This window comes from Kryptolebias marmoratus, linkage group LG17 (assembly GCF_001649575.2).
Source record: "Kryptolebias marmoratus isolate JLee-2015 linkage group LG17, ASM164957v2, whole genome shotgun sequence".
Lineage (NCBI taxonomy): Eukaryota > Metazoa > Chordata > Actinopteri > Cyprinodontiformes > Rivulidae > Kryptolebias > Kryptolebias marmoratus.
This window is the reverse complement of record NC_051446.1, coordinates 8,708,585-8,725,683: the sequence shown is the minus strand read 5'-3', so window position 1 is coordinate 8,725,683 and position 17,099 is coordinate 8,708,585. Positions and strand designations below refer to the sequence as shown.

Below are 17,099 nucleotides of genomic sequence, written 5' to 3'. Positions count from 1 at the left end.
ACAAAGTTGTTGAATGACTGGCTAACCTTGACTATAGCAGGCACTGGTACTGGGGGAGTCACCTGGCTGTTGTTGGTCCCAGACACCTGTTCTTCCTTGCTTTGATCTGTTGAGTCCCTGTTTGCACCCCCCTGTTCACAGATGAAAACAATTACCAAATTAATTTTGCCCACTGCTAAAAAGGCTTTTGTAGTCAGCTCTATACAAGTTGGCTGCCACAGCCAATTCACTTAGAAAAATGACTATAGCTCAGTCAGTTTTACAAATACTGAGTCAAACTTTGATGTGATAGTTGCTGGGAGTCTTTCACAACACATACCCCAAGTGCTACTCTTTGTGCATGATCTTTGCTTAAAACAGCATTAACTGTTGGAATCTGTCTGTTAGCAAAATATCTCATGAACCACTAAATGGATTTGAATGAAACCTTGAGAAAATTAGGATGGATGAACATCTACAACTGATTGTTTTTCGGAATCTATCCAGTCTATGATGGCTGCCACAGCTAATCAACCTTAGCCAACACAAAAATGTCTATAATTCATTCAATTTTCCACAAAATCTAACTAAAAATTGTCATTTCTTAGTTTAAAACTCTTGCATGAAAGGAATTGGGTGATATGCATTCTTTTAAGCTGACCTTTATTTAAACCATTTTCAAACAGCATTCCTGTGTTAAAAGTTGAACTTTATATGTTGTGCTGCTGAATTCAGTTTGATTGAATTGTTCAGGATTTTCAAACATTCCAATAATAGCTGAGATGCTAACTCACTGTTACAGAGTTTTTTTTTTCTTTGCAAATGTGTCCCAAACAGCTTTGAACAAACATAACACAGGATAGATGATTCAGACAGAACATTTATGCGCCACACGTTTTAAAAGATGTAAATATCTGTGTCCTAATGTGAATTATAGTCCAGTGATTGCTGGTAACAGCAGCAATTACTGAGACTGTCTGAGTGAAAGGTAACGGTGAGGTCACCGAATGAATTCAGCTCAGACCAGCTAAAGAGGAAGACAGAGAAGAGAGGTGCAGTTCACACTGCAGCCATAGGAGGACAGCAGAGGCAAAGGACTGAGAGAAACAGAAGATTAAAAGACAAAAAAATTACCTGTCGTGGGCTGGTGAGCACAGGTGAGGAGGAGGAGGAGGCTGTACTACCAACAGCATCAGATGAAGGGCAGGCAGAGCCCTGGGACTCATCACTGTGGTGCTGATCAGGAGACAGACTGTCACTGCTGCTGTCCTCCTCAAATGCATAGGAGTCCTCCTGCTTGGGGAACTTTCCGTGGTTCACTGTAAGGAGAAGAGAAGGAGAAATGGCTGCTGAATGTTATCAGTGATGCACAATGTGTCTGAATCAATCAGATCACACCTGGATAAGCCTAAACTTACACTGAGGTCACATGTCAGCAGGGGGAAAGGTAATGTACCGCATGATCACAATCAAAAGAAACACTGTGCATAATCAACAGAAAAAAATCCACATTAAATACTAAGATCCACAGTATTTAGGTTCATTAACCTTGAACTATAGACTCAGTCATTTGTTCTTTTTTCCAACTGATTTGGCTCACTGGAAATCATTTTATTGTTAACCTTGTTGACTACATTTAAAAAGAAAAAAAAGGATCTCAGTACCATTTAGATCTACAAACCAGGTGAAAAAGTAGTTTGAAAGACATAATGATGGTAATTCTATTAAATTGGTTTGTTTGTACTTTATCCAGATCTAAGCAACAACAGAAATTGAAATAAAAGCTGCCCAAAGGTTACCAAATAAATAATATTAAGACCAACAGGATCATGATAACTTAATAAATATTAAAAAAGGCTGAGTTTTTTTAAAAAATTACCATATATCTAAAATGAATAAGTTTTAAGTGAAAACTTCTTTGTTTTTTAGTTTTCATCCAGTCCAGTGTTTTCAGATACGTCACAACCCTTTTTCATTTAATTCATAAGCATGCTACATTTATAAAACAAGACTTCCAGAACTATTTGAAAAACTTTCATAGTAGGAAAAGATTTTTTTTTTTCACTTTTAGTACTTTTTTGTTTTCTGACAGCTTTAATTTTTGGGAGGACTTTATCAAAGAGATAGACTGGTCATTTATGAAATGATGTTCTGTTAGATTGTTGTCAATATTTAGTAACTTATCAGTCATGAACCATGGAGTATGGAGAAAAAGGAAAAATCCCACCTAAACATCAAGCTAACTGCTAACCGGACCAATCCCTGTTTTAAATAAGTTTTACAGACTTAAAAATAACATACTGGTGTGAAAGAACACTGAATTAGCTATTATTAAACCTCTACACTTTTGCCTGACCTTTGTTTGTTTAGTTTGTTACTGGTATGACGGGTTTTTTTTTTATTTGCCTAAAAAGACACTATAAAACAGGGACTGGTCTGACTAGCCATTAGCCTGACTATTAGGTGGTGTTTTTTTTTCTCTTTCTTCATTACTCTGTTCTCTATGACTGATGTATGGCTGATAAAGTACTAAGTAATGATAACTTACTTAAAGAACAGCATTTCATAAATGACTGAATTATTTCTTTAAATCATTCTATAAAACTCAGGGATTTTTAAGGGAAGCAGAAGGGATTCTGCTGATAGTTGTCTGGATTCAAACACCAGATCAGGTCAGACGTATCACATGCTGCCTGTCTGTCACTGACACTCAGCCTAGAGGTGTTACTCTGCACCGCTCAGAGACACTTTACCTCCATGGAGCTGCTGATTGGCTGATCTGATTACTGCCATTGAAAGCAGCTATCTAACAGAACTGAAAGCACAAAGTTAGGGAGTTGGGGGGTGGGGAGGGAGGACAGGCAGAACAGACCCTGTTTTCAGTCACAATACCAAGCTCGCTCTGTTCAACTCAGTGACCTTCCAGTGCGTACACACTGAGACACACCATGCTGTCCTGAACTGTTTTCTCTCACCTGTTCAGATTTAACTTTCAGGAGTCACTCACACCAACAAATATGTGTGTGGGGGAAATTATATTTGTATTCTGTGTCAGTTGTTTTTACATCTTTTTTTTTTTTTTTGCTGAACACATGTTGAAAAAAGGTTGTCCACATAAACCACCAAAAAGTCACATTGGTTTATTAAACCATAAATACGGGTATGTGTGTATGTGTGTGTGTTTCTCTCCAAGCCTGCAGCTCTTAAAGATAACCATGTCACTAGGTGATTGAGTTGGCAGAACTACAGGAAGTCAGCAGGCTACATACATGTCCGCTTTTCAAGTGCACACCTTACACACACACACCACCATCACTAAGATCAGCCCAATCACAGACAGATTCGTATTTTCAAACAGAGAACTTTAAGGTGTGTGTGTTGTTAAGAATTGATTAGTTACCAATCCTTTTGGGTTGTTTTTTTTTTAAGAGAAGGATCTGATCAGGAGGCAAACCTTTAAAGTATTAATAAAATATATTAGGAATTACATGATTACCCACCAAACAGGTTTGCAAATCTGGAGAAGTTAACTATGACAGCATCAGGCTACCTCTAGCAACGTCTGACTAGTATTCTATTCTGCTGGTATTTATTATGCCCAGACCTCCTTGCATAAGTTCTGATTAACTGAAGGCCTGATTCGGACGTCATCTCATGACCTGCTCTATTTTCTTATCCTTTAGTGGATAAGGAAATAGAACATGTTCTCCCACATCCTTATCACCCGCACTCCGATAAATAAAGAAGGTCATTACATGTACACCCATAGCGTGATCAGACCCCTGCCACATATGCCCTTGAATCAAAGAAAACAACATGAGATTCACTACACAAACTACTAAGACTGTAAAATTACACATCTGCCTTGTATGGACCAGTAGTCCTTTTGAAGACCAAAGCTTGGTCCTAATTTGGTGGAACACCATTTTTGGGTTAGGGGTTAGGTTTAGGGCTAAAATGTGAATTGAGTTTAGGTTAGAGTTGGGTCATTCCTACTATTTGGTGCCTTTTGAGTCCCCATGCCATATTGTGATATGTTTTGTGCAAAGGTGGGCTAATATTTATTTTAATAATCTCATCTTATATGTTTTACTGCCCTCTACCATAAAACACAACCATATGTACACAAGATGAATTTATTTAAAATAATCTCATTTTAAATGCAACTTGGTTTTACTGCTATGTCCCCTTTCATGTTTCCTGAAATGAAGTTACAATTATAAGTAATCAAAAATGTCATTTTAAAATAATTTTTTAATAGTACCATTTATAATAGTTCTTATCCAATGTCTCTTTATATATATCAAAACATTTTTAAAGCAAAATTATTAAAAATAAATTGAGCTTTTGAGTCAACCGTCCACTCTGTTACTTAAAACTACCTGTCACCCCCTCCCTCCAAACCACTTCTTTAGTCACATGACTCACAGAAAGTAACAGACATATTTGGAGGGAAAACATCTACAAGAAGCAGGCTAAGCATAACTCTATTTTAACATTTTTTTCTGTTTTAGAATTGTTCATTGATGTGGTAAAGCATAACATGTCCATTCTTTTGGTGGTGCATAACATTGGATGGTAAGGTTTGATGTGGAAACATTTCTCCTTTTGGGATGGTTATTGGGTTATCACCTTATTTTTATTAAATGTTGTGCTGTTCACTGATATGATATAAAAAAATTACATAAAGTTACTAGGGTACAAATGGTAGCGAATAGTAGGAATGACCCAGTTAGGTATGTACCGTACTGGTAATAGTTAGGTTTAGGGTAAGGATTAGGGTTAGGCTACAGAAATGAATGAAAATGAATAAAATTCAATGCACGGTCCTATTAGAGATAGAAATACAAACTTGTGTGTTTGTGCTGCTTCTGTCACATAGCTCTGTAGGTGGCTCTTTGGATCCAGATAAATCAGAAACAGAGAGGGGCAAAAACAGTGTGTAAACATGCACACAGGTACGCCCACACATACTGTACACAAAGATGGACTCAAGCTTAGGAAGACTTGGGAAAAAATAGTGAAACCAGCTGCGTCCAGCTGCTGTTCATCCTCTTGAACATCCAGACTGCAGTTCCGACATGAAACATGCTGTCAGGAACATAAGGAGCCAAACAGCATCTAAAAAAACACAACTAACCAAGAAGGATATCCAGCATTACCAGAAGATTAAGAGTATGAAGTCAGAAACATGCAACAGGTCTACTCAGAACCAGCACTTTGAACAAAACCTCTGTACATCAGACACTTTCCCCAAACACTGGAGTCCATGATGGAAACCTTGATGTCAAAGCAACTATATTGGAGAAAATTCTCTTTTAAGTACCAGAATATATGAAATTTATTTATTCTTACCTGAAAGGCTGATAATGTTTTTTCCTGTCTGTGTGTTTGTGTTTATTTGTCTGTTGTGTTAGCCAAATATCTCATTAACCACTGGATGGATTTTATTGAAAAGCTCAGAAACTTATTTTTGGATGAACATGTACAACTCATTAACATTGGCCACCAATGTTAATGAGTTGCCACCGCAGCTAATTGACCTGAGCAAACACACAAAAATGCTGTAAACTTAGCCAGTTTTATAGGTATTGAGCTAAAATTTGTTGTGATAGTAGCTAATAGTCAACCCCAATTTATACTCTGAACTCTAATTGATCGTGCAAGATCTGTTTTTAAAGTTTACCATTAACTATTGGTGTCAACCCTGTCTGGTTTGATCGTAGAAGTCCTGCAGAGCTTTCATTAAAGTGTTGTGCTATACGTAGATTTTAATGCAAAAAGGGGAGTCAATTGGCACTAATGAAGGTTTTGCACCTGCCAGCTCTATAGGTGCCTAACATACAAACATAAGTCACTCAGGTTATACAGCAGGTATGTACTATTCACCCCTCCCTCCTCCTTCAAGATCAATACTTTGTTGAGCCACCTTTGAAGCATCAAGTCCCTTCCGGTTTGTCTCCATGATCCTGGTTCATCTAATCACTGGAATTTTGGTTAATTCTCCATGACCAAACAAGGCTTCAGGTTGGATGAGTGCTGCTTCTGTCCAACAATTTTTTAAAATCAAACCAGAGATTTTCAGGTGGATTGAGGTCTGGGCTTTGATTGGACCATTCCAGGACATTCAACTGTTTCTCCTTAAACCACCCGAGTGTTGTTTCAGCAGACTGTTTATGGTCATCATCCTGCTGGTAGGTGGAGCTCCATCCCAGTCTCAAATCTTTAGGGCCAAACAGGTTTCTTTGAAAAATCTATCTATATTTTGCTCCATCTATCTCTCCTTTAACTCTACCCAGTTTCCCAGTTCCTGCTGATGAAAAGCATCCCCACAGCATAATGCTGCCACCACCATGCATCCCTGTAGGGTTGGTGTTCTCAGCATGATATGAGGTGGTAGGTTTGTATCAGTCATGGTGTTGTCTTTAATGTTCTAAAAGTCTAATTTTAGACTCATCTGACCACAACACCGTTTCCCCGTGTCATTTAATAATGGACTAAATGGTGCTTCACAGGGTGTTCAGGGTTTGGAATATTTTTTTTATAAACCCTGATGTTCTAGGGACTCTCTAATATGCCAAATTCCAAATGGTCTGCCTTACTCTTTTCTTTAAGCAGTGTTTTTTTTTCCTGGCCACTCTTCCATCAAGCCCAGTTCTGTTCAGTTTATAGTGGTCCTATGGACAGATACTCCCAACTTACACTTCACTTTGATATATTTTTGAAATATTTTAAACTATTTACTTTTTCAATTCAACTTTGTGGAGAATTTTGTGTACAATCAAGCTGAAAATCCATTTAAACTCAACAACAGAAAAAGTACCATGGGAGCAACCCACAGTAAGACTTTTTTCAGACAAAATCTTTTTCCTTTATTTTGACTATTCTGTACTTAATTTACAGCCCAAACTGTAAAACGTTTTTATAGAATCAAATTTATTTTAGTTAACTGATCTTATTTCCTTTCTTTCATCATCATGATATTATCAGTCACCTCAGAGCTTCCTTCATCTTAGAGAATTCAATGTTTCTGTGAGGAATCAGTTCTGATGTGTCCTCGGCTGCACTTTGACACGTTGAGGGTTAGAAAAAGAAATGGAGAGGTGATAATTAAAGAGCTGCGGTAGAGGTGTTTTCCAACCATCTATATGATCCCATTCTCTTCAGTCCAGATTAAATAATCAGAGCCAGATTTATCCTGACATGGCCTTTGTTCTGATAACCAGCAGAGAGAAACCTAATCAGTTTGAATATCTGAGTAAAACAAAGAGCACCAGTGCTTATTTGGTCAAATATCAGTGTAGTGGGAGACTTCAGAAGGATGACACGGATTGGCCAAAAAGAAATTAAATCTACTAGGGTTTATGCTGGGTGGAGTATTACTGTGTGATAAAAAAAAAAAAAACTCATCTGATTTCACTTCTTATTAAACAAATATTTTCATCTGAGTCAAAAATATTGTGCGAAATTAAGCATTTTCAATTCAGGATAAAAGAAATACTTTAATGTATCAGTCAAGTTAGACACTTTAGACAGTTAGTTTATTAACCACACACCTGTCTTTCACTCTTTGACGACACCCTGAAGAGGCAGACAGAAACACAGACTAAAAAATAAGCCTCAAATATAAAACAGCAAGACAGAAAAATTTAAGTTGTATCTCAAGATTTCTAGAACTGTGAGTGATGGAAGATCCTGATAGTTGCAGGTGATTTTTTTTAAATTTGTGTTTCTACAATGTTTTATGTAGGATATATGGCAAATTAATAAAAAAAAAGACTTTCTGTTTTGAAAGAAAGAGTTTTAGCTTAAGTATATGGAAGCTAGGCACTGCACTCTGTACTCTGGGGGGATTTGAAAAAAATTTCTACGTCCTAGAGCAGTGAGAGACACACTGGGTAGAAGAGGACAAAAATGCCTATATATATATATATATATTTTTTTATGACTTGAACTTTATTGATTTTCCAACAGAAACATACCCTGAGTCCACAGTTAGCATATTACAATTTAGCATCAGCTTAACCAATGTTTGGTCCTCGTGGATTTCAGGCCAATACAGTTAACATAAATTACTTGAACAACAACAACAACAAAACAAAAAAACCAAAAAAAAAAACAAAAAAAAAAGCGCCTAAACAACACCTGAACTTAAGACGTACACAGTATGACACAGAGTAACAATGCCCTATAATCCCAATACATTCAGATATTTACAGCATTACCGTAAATTACTCTAGTCTAATTATATCCAAGCTGGAAATGCCATTTAACCCATGTACGAGAAGTAACGGGACCATTTTTTGTTGTACTCTTCAACTCTATTTAATAGTCTATAAGATAATCTCTCTAAGGCAGCAAGCTGCCCCAGTGACCTATACCAATGAGTGAGAGAAGGGATAGATGGACCCCTCCACTCCCCCACCAACAGCTTCCTCCCCAGCATTAAAGCTGTCAGGACCCATTGCGAGAGAGAGGAAGTCAAGTGAGCCAATGATGATGGATCCCCGAGAATATAAAGCCTGCTGCAGAAGGGTATTTCCTGGCCAACTATTTTCCTTACCACTTTGTGAACTGATGACCAATAATTTTGGATTTCTGGACAGTCCCATAGCATATGTACCAGTGTGCCATTGTCCTTTTGACACTTCCAACAAACCGAGGTTTCTGACAAGCCAACCCTATATAGTCTGTACGGAGTCCAGTAAACTCTATGTAAAATCTTAAATTGCACCAGTCTTGTTTTTAGTTCCCTTGAACTTTTCTTCCCATTCCTAAGAATTGAAAGCCATTCCTCTTCTGTGAGACTAAGATTTAGATCTGTTTCCCAAGATCTCTTAAGAGACACAATGTTAGGGTCCAAGGCTGTCGACAACATTCTATAGTAAACTGAAGCTTCATGCCCATGACCAAACACCTTCTTTATATCTGCCAGTGTGCTGCAGGTTGCAGGAATAATAGTAGGGGAACCAAATGTTTTAACCAGCAAGTGTCTTAATTGTAAATATCTCCAAAAATCTTGTCTGTGTAACTTATATTCACCAACCAATGTTTCAAAGGACTTCAATGAACCATTCTCATATAAATCACCTATCTCACATATTCCTTTTTGAAACCAGGGCTTCCAAAAAAAGGGTTTTTTGCCTATGCAGAGTTTGGGATTATGCCAAATACTAGCAGATTTATTGAGATGTATATCAAATTTAAAAATCTGAGATATTTTTTTCCATAGCGTTTTCATATGGGAGAGAACAGGATGTGACTGATTCTGAGAGGAGAGATTAATTGATAGGCAGCTAGTCAATCTAAGTGGTAGACACACCACACTCTCAAGAGAGAACCAGGGTGGGGCTCTCTCAGGGGGCAGAAACCAATGTGCCAAATGCCTGAGAGAAAAGGCATAATGGTAGTTAAGTAAATTAGGCATACCTAAACCCCCTCTGTCCACAGGTCTTTGTAGTTTTCGCAAATTCAGCCTGGGCTTTTTCTTATTCCATATGAACAAGTTACAGATCCTATCAAATTGTTTAAAATACATTATAGGGACATGCACTGGGAGAGCCTGTAGCAAGTAGTTAAATTTGGGAGCACAGATCATTTTAATAGTATTTACCCTCCCCCACATGGAAAGATATAGTAGACTCCAACGCTCTACATCCACCCTCATTTTTTCTAACAATGGTTCAAAATTGACTTTAATCAAATCAGTCAGTTGAGGTGGAAAAGTTATACCAAGGTACTTAATACCCCTCTTAGGCCAAGAAAACATACTAGATGGAAATGTATTTTTAGGGCAAAACGCAGAAAGTGGGAGAGCTTCCGACTTTGTCCAATTGACCTTATAACCAGAAATCTTTGAGAATGCATTAATTAAGGAGAGCAAAGAGGGAAGGGAATTAACTGGGTCTGACATAAAAAGAAGAATATCATCAGCATACAACATCAGTTTATGATGACTATGTCCTACAGTAATACCAGGAAAATTAACCTCTTTCCGAATAGCAGCCGCTAATGGTTCTAAGGCTAATGCAAAGAGTAGAGGAAACAGGGGGTCCCCCTGTCTGGTCCCTCTTTTAAGTTCAAATGGTTGACCAATTACCCCATTCGTTAGGACAGATGCCGTTGGTCGAGCATATATAAGTCGAATCCAGTCTATAAAGGTTTTACTAAAGCCAAAGCATTCCAAAGTTAGAAACAGATAGTGCCACTCAACTCTGTCAAATGCCTTTTCTGCATCCAACGACAAGGCAACCACAGGTGTCGGGCTTTCCCGAACTGCCCACATAATGTCTATTAGTCTTCTAATATTGTCAGCTGAGGTGCGAGAACGTATGAATCCAACTTGGTCCGGATGAATTAGTGAGGTTAGCACTTGGTCCAATCGATTAGCGAGGATTTTTGATAATATTTTGCTATCATATGATGTTAAGCTAATAGGTCGATAATTTTTGCATTCTGAAGGTTCCTTGTCTTTTTTTAGGATAAGAGTGATAATCGCTTCTGAAAGTGTAGGAGGCAACCTTTGTCTCTTAAATGATTCATTATAAGTATTCAAAAGCAGAGGGGATAGCTCTTGAGGAAACGTTTTATAGAACTCAGCTGTGAAGCCGTCTAACCCTGGAGCTTTACTTGAGGGTAGATGCTTAATCACCTCGACTATTTCTTCAATAGTAATGGGGCAGTCTAGATTCTTAATTTGATCTGCTGTTACTTTTGGAAGATTTAGATCTAAAAGAAACTCCTTGATACTTTCTTGTGAGGCTGTTGGTTCTGAGCTATAGAGATTCTTGTAGTAATCACTAAATACTGCATTTATTTCATGTTGATCCGAGACAAGCTCACCAGTCCTATTCCTAATAGCTGAGATAGAGGTCATAGCCTCTCTTTGCTTAATGTATCTAGCCAATAGTCTACCCGCCTTATCTCCCTCCTCAAAGTATTTTTGCCTGGCACGAAATAGGCTAAATTCAGCTTTTTCTGACATAATAGTATTATATTCGTACTTTAACTTTGTAAGTTTGTTCAAGTTTACCAAAGAAGAATCCCTTTTAAAACTAGACTCTGTAATTTCAATTTGTCTTTCTAAATTAACTAGCTTAATAGTGTTTGCCTTCTTTTTAGATGAAGCTTGTTGGATGATATGGCCTCTTAAATATGCCTTTAGCGCCTCCCAGGCTACTCCCGCAGAGGGAGCTGAGGCAATATTCGTATCGATGTACAACTTGATTTGTGATCTGAGAGAGTCTTTGAAAGCCTCCTCTAGTAAGAGACTAGAATTTAGCCTCCATCTAGCACTTCTCACCGTTGTATTAATTGTAGACATAAAAAGGTAAATAGGGCTATGATCTGACAATATTATGTTCCCAATGTTCGTGGAGGCAACCGCTGTCATTAATGACTTAGATACCAGAAAAAAATCTATTCTTGAAAGAGATCGATGTGGGGGAGAGTAAAAAGTATAATCCCTACCAGAAGGATGTTGCAACCGCCAAACATCCACAAGGCAACAAGCTTTGCACATACCTTTAAGAGCGATATGTGTTTTTGGAATGCGTGTTATTGTAGTGCTTCGGTCTAAAGTTGTGTCCATTACCTCGTTAAAATCTCCTGCTACAATAATGGGGTAATTTCCTAGATCGATTAGCTTTTTTTCCAGCAGTCCGAAAAAGGAAGGGTCATCAACGTTAGGTGCATACACATTTGCCAAAATAATGCTGTAGCCTTGGATCTCGCATAGCATTAGTAACATCCTTCCCTCTTTATCTGTGCTCTGCTTCAGACATTTAAATTGCAAACGTCTATCAATAAGAGTGGCTACACCCCTGCTTTTACTGCTCCCACAACTTGCACCCACAAATCCTACCCAGCCTGCACCCAGTCTGTATGATTCCAGTAAAGATAGATGTGTTTCCTGGATAAAAACAATTTGGCAATTCTTAGCTCTAATAAAGGACAATATCTTTCTTCTCTTTATGACATTATTAATACCTTTGACATTCCAGCTCATGAGACTCAAATTATTACTACTGAATGAGATATTTAAAATGCATATGGAGCAGGTAATACTGTAACCTTATAGGCATTGGCAGGCTGGACAAAAACAGAAAAAAAACCAAACAAAAACAGAAAACAAAGAAAAAAGAACAAGGCAACAACATTTCCAAATTCAACACCGTAGAACAATCCCCCACCCGACCACACACAAAGAACAACCCAAATATATCTAACTGAGCTATGTTTATACAACCAACCCTTACTCTGGTCCGTGATCACACTTAACTTAGACCACCCCAAAACTCCCCCACCCCCCAACCCGTTGAGAAAAGAAAAAAAAAACAAAAAAAAAACGCGGGTGACAGAACCCATAATATTATAACAGGGAGCCGAATAGCCACACATCTTTAACAAGACCAGTTAAAGAGTAAGGTGCAAAAACAGGTGTAAGTTGAATGAAATGCACAGAACTTAGAATTAAGGTGATCCTTTCCAGCCTTCAAACCCAGCAGACAGATACACTTATTAATATTATTATTATTTATGTATCCTCACCCATCAGTAACATTCAAATGAGTCCGAAAAGAAGAGGGGTCCAGAGAGTAAATAAGATGATCAGTTCCTGCGTTAGCGTATCCATAGAAATCCAAAGTATAATTTCTGCCCTCAGTGCCTCACCCAGTGGGCTTCCACGATCCACACCGCCGCCCGGTCATTCCATAGAACGGATGTAAGCCAGTGCCTTCTTATGGTCCTCAAAGCGCTCACGCCCCCGTGGAGTTATCACAGTAAGCACAGCTGGGTAGCTTAGGAAGAAGCGGACGCGTTTCTCATGGAGTAGTTTTTTACATTCATCAAACCTTCTGCGTTTATCGCTGAGGAGCTTGGAATAGTCCGGGAACACCATAATCCGGCGCTCTCTCCAGATCAGGTCTCCCATCTCGCGAGCGGCTTTGGCGATACGTTCTCGGTCTTGAAATCTCTCAAATCGCGCAATGATGGGTCTCGGGCGGGAGGGCTGGTTACCCTGACCAGGAGACAATGGACCCAGCCTATGTGCCCTCTCAATTTCAAGTCCCTTGGGAAAGTTAATGTTCAAAAGCGTCGGTAGAGTTGCTTTAAGAAATGCCACCATGTCGCTTCCTTCGCAGGATTCAGTAAAGCCCAGAAAGCGCAAATTATTCCTGCGCTCCCTGTTTTCCATGTCATCGAGCTTTTGCCTCAGTATTTCCACTTCGGCGCTGGAAGCCATGGGGTTTGATTCTTGCTTCTCGCGTGCATCCTCAAGGAAGCACAGACGGTCCTCCATTTCGGCAATGCGGCTAACGATGTCGGCAATTCTCCTCTCAGTTGCAGTAGTTGTGTTTCGTATTTCTTCAAGTTTCTTGTCATGGCTTTCAGACTTTTCGGCAATAAGAGCGAAAAGCTTAGCAAGTTCCTTCGCCACGTCGCCAGTAACCTCTGCAGACACCACGTTCATAGTATCAGAGGACGAGGCCCGGTTAGCCTGATCCTGAGCTAGGTTAGCTGGGCTAGCAGTAGCCACCACGCTACCTTTGGTTCCTCCTCCAACTGCGCTGGGTTTGACTGAGTTCCTGGTCGATTTAGACATCTCACGACTAGTTTAAAGATAACACTTAATACCTGACGCTGATTTCTCGGCTCCCTGCCCGATTTGTATGCAAAATGCGTTATGAGGGGTGGTGCGGGACGCTCCTAGGCAGCCATCTTGTTGAGCGCGTCACATGACTCAAAAATGCCTATATTTTGACATATAATTTGTATATTTACTAGAAATGTTGTGGAAGTAAGAAGAGTTTATTTGCTAAAGTTTGGAAATTTTAGACATCTCAAAAGTTAGTGTGACTTTGTGAACTCTAAATTGAACATTTTGTAGAAAAATCTTCAAAACTGAAAAACTTAAACTGTGATTATGTAGAAGCTGTAAAAAAATAAAACCCAAAACACTCCAGACATAAAAAGTCTAACTTTCTGTTACCCGTTTGAACTTTGAATGATGGTTTTACTGTGTTGTTTTCAATTTCTTGCAGTTTTTAGTGAATTTTGTGCATGTTGTACAATGTACCCTGACCAAAAGACATAGCACTGTCCCAGATAGAGCCATGCATTTTGATGCATAATTTAAATTTGTGAAAACGAACAAAAATCATGGACAGAATAATGATAGAGGGGCTTCAGTGCTTATGCATTGGTACGCATAATGAAAAAGAAACAGATATTAGAAAAAAGAAAGAAAAAAGGGAGGGAAGGGGAGGAAGGAAGTTATAATGGATGAAAAAATAAATTGGAGATTGAAGCTAGATGACGGACAGTTGTGGCTGATGTAAATGATCCAGTTTGGCTGTGTTGTCTTTAGTGGTTTCTCTCGACACCAGGAAATGGAGGTTGTTCTTCTGTTGGGCCTTAAACACCCGCTGTTGTCTGTGGCGTCACAGGAACATGTGGAGCTTTAAGTGTGTTTGAACTGATGCAAACTGCTTGAACCAAAATTACAGAATTTTAATAGTTCAAACCCACCACCGTACATAATCATGCTGATTGAACTGATGGAGCGTAAACCCTGCTGTAAGATGTCAGTTGAATGTTGCATCAGTGTTTCCATTCAGGAAGAGGGGGGATTTAAGTATGGCTGCTGTGTGGATGAAGATTTTAAAGGACGAGCAAGAAAAATCACCATAAACCTGCAGCCAGCTCGATTATCTTTATGAGGAAATATTAGCTCGGCTGTGTGTGTAGAGTCGGACCTGAGCAGACTTCTCTCTGGGCCACACGCCGGCCAGGCCCGAGAGGCTGGGCCGAATTCTTCAACAGTCTAATAAACACCAGATGTTCCCTGGGTAATGTATACATAGACCTGGTGCCGTGTCCATCTCCCCAGCAGGAAAAAACACATCTAGGCAGCATCTGAAGGATCTACAGCAGGAGGAGGATGCTGTCGCCTTCAGAAACAGCTTAATTCTGGGAGTGGTTGCTGTAAAACTCAGGTGAAGTTTCCAAACCGTGATAAGAAATCTGCTGCGTGGGTCTATGAAAGTCCTAACAAACAGCCCCCCTTACTGCCTGCAATCACGAGAGAAACAGCCAATTGAAATTTCTTTTTTAAACGAGCGCTCAGGTTCCCGTCAGCCAATTGTGTTTCTCCTTGCTGCCTTATCTGCGACAGACTCCTAGAAACTGATAGGGCCTGGTCGGACCTCTGGATTCTGTTCCCTTGCACACTTACCCGCGCTTTATCTGAAGACTGGAGCCTCTGTGAAATGGCAAACGGTGCCAGAGATATCATTCAACAAATCCCTGGTCTGCAGTCCAAGCAACCCCCCAACCCCCGTCCCCTTGCTGTTTCTCTAGAAAGGGGAAACCAAAAAAAAAAGAAAGTCCAACTGGCATTTCTCACTGCTGCTGTTCTGTTTGCTAATATCACACAAAAAAGATGGATAAAATCCTATGTTCAGTCTGCAGCATAACGTCTCATTCTGCTTTCTTATGAATATTTAAAATTTACTTCTCATGTGTTGGCAGTCAGAGCTAAACAAAGTGTCTACCAACACCGCACAGCTTCTCTGAGCTGAAGAATTTAGGAGAACATAAATCCCAGCAGCAGCAGCGAGGATTTAAGAGAGCGCCTCGGAGCGCTCAGGTCTGCGTGTTCTCATCACTCTGACTTATGAGACGTTAAAAGAACAAAGCCTCTGCTTCGTAAAAGGCAGCTCGTGCTCCACGGTGTCGTGGCTGATGCAGTGCTGTGCTGTAAACAGCTTGGTTCTGAGTGAATCTGGACCCATCGGTGGCTGGGAGGCTCTTCCAGCGGCAGAACATTCCTGAGCGGTCACTCTCCAGCCGGTCTGCCTGCTCGCTCGCTGGCTGCCGGTCTCTGCTCTGCCTGCAGGGTGCAGACATCCACCTGCTGTCTCTCCATCCATCTATTGGTGAGTCGGTGTGGACTCATCCACCTCCAGAATCTGGATCTGCTTTGCTTACTGTCTGTCTTTCCGAAGGTTTAAATTATCTCTCCGAATTCTACAGTGGAAATGTTTTGATCAAACACATGCCAGCCACAACTTCATCCCAGTTGGACTCAACCTACTGACTGTTAACAGAGACTGAAGCAGCTTTACTTCAGTCTTCTGTACACTTGCTGTTGCATCAGGATCAGATTCGTCAGTAGAGTGACTGTTTTGTATCTGTTTACATGTCACAATGCAATCTGTTGAGACCAATTCTGATTCATAAGTGGCTTTGTTTTGGCTGTCTTTCAACATAATTTTAAATGTTTTCAACTTGATTCTAAGTGATAGACTGACACAAAGTGCTTTAAAATCTACCCCCTCTCATTGTGCCGAGAACAGCAAATGTTGTGGCAGCATCATGTTATGGGGATGTTTTACATCAGCAGGAACTGAGAAACTGGTCAGAGTTAAAGGGAAGATGGATGGAGCAAAATACAGAAAAATACTTGGGGAAAGGTCAACTTCCAATGACCCTAAACTCACTGATGAAGCGACACTGCACTGATTTAAGGACAAACTGTCCTGGAATGGTCCAGTCAAAGCTCCGTCCTCAATCTTATTAAGAATTTCTGGTGAGGATTATTGGACACAAGCGGAACCCATCCAACCTGAAGGAACTGCAGCAGTTTGGTCACAAAGAACAATAAATACATAATTAAAAACATCCTGTGGTTAGAAGGACCCAGACCCAGCGACTTCTTGCTGGCACTTATGCAAAAGATGTTTCTACAAAGTACTGACTTTTGTGTGGGGGATGAAGTAAATACATATTAATGCATACCACTTTTTAGTTTTATATATTTTAGAATTTTATATAGATACCTGAGGTAGACGAGTTAGACAGCTACCAGGTGACTGTCAGTCAGAGAAAAAAAGTTTGTTTCTTTTTTTTTTCCTCAGTTTTTAACACAACAGAGAGCACCAAACACTCTTCAATGAATGTCTCACATTTTGGTTTGTTTCGTGTTTTGTTATTTTATAGATGTAAATAAAAGTTAGTCTTGTCTCCTCCATCTGTGGATATGTAAAATCCTGGTAAAAAGCCTTCTTAATTTTGCAGTCCGCACAGAGAAGCTTCTGATGTATTTCTCTGCTTGT

The 17,099-nt window shown here is 39.5% G+C and overlaps 1 protein-coding gene across 5 annotated transcripts in view; it reads right to left on the bottom strand.

Annotated features, from left to right (window-relative positions):
- The window catches only part of myocd (myocardin), a 94,387-nt gene that overhangs the window by 14,556 nt on the left and 62,732 nt on the right, over positions 1-17,099 (bottom strand). For all 5 annotated transcript variants that reach the window (XM_037980955.1, XM_037980956.1, XM_025005952.2 and 2 more), the window contains exons 3-4: positions 1,114-1,298; positions 27-131 (exon numbers count right to left, since the gene is read on the bottom strand). In XM_037980955.1, the coding sequence (XP_037836883.1) occupies positions 27-131; positions 1,114-1,298 (290 nt within the window). The remainder of the gene's footprint in view (positions 1-26; positions 132-1,113; positions 1,299-17,099) is intronic.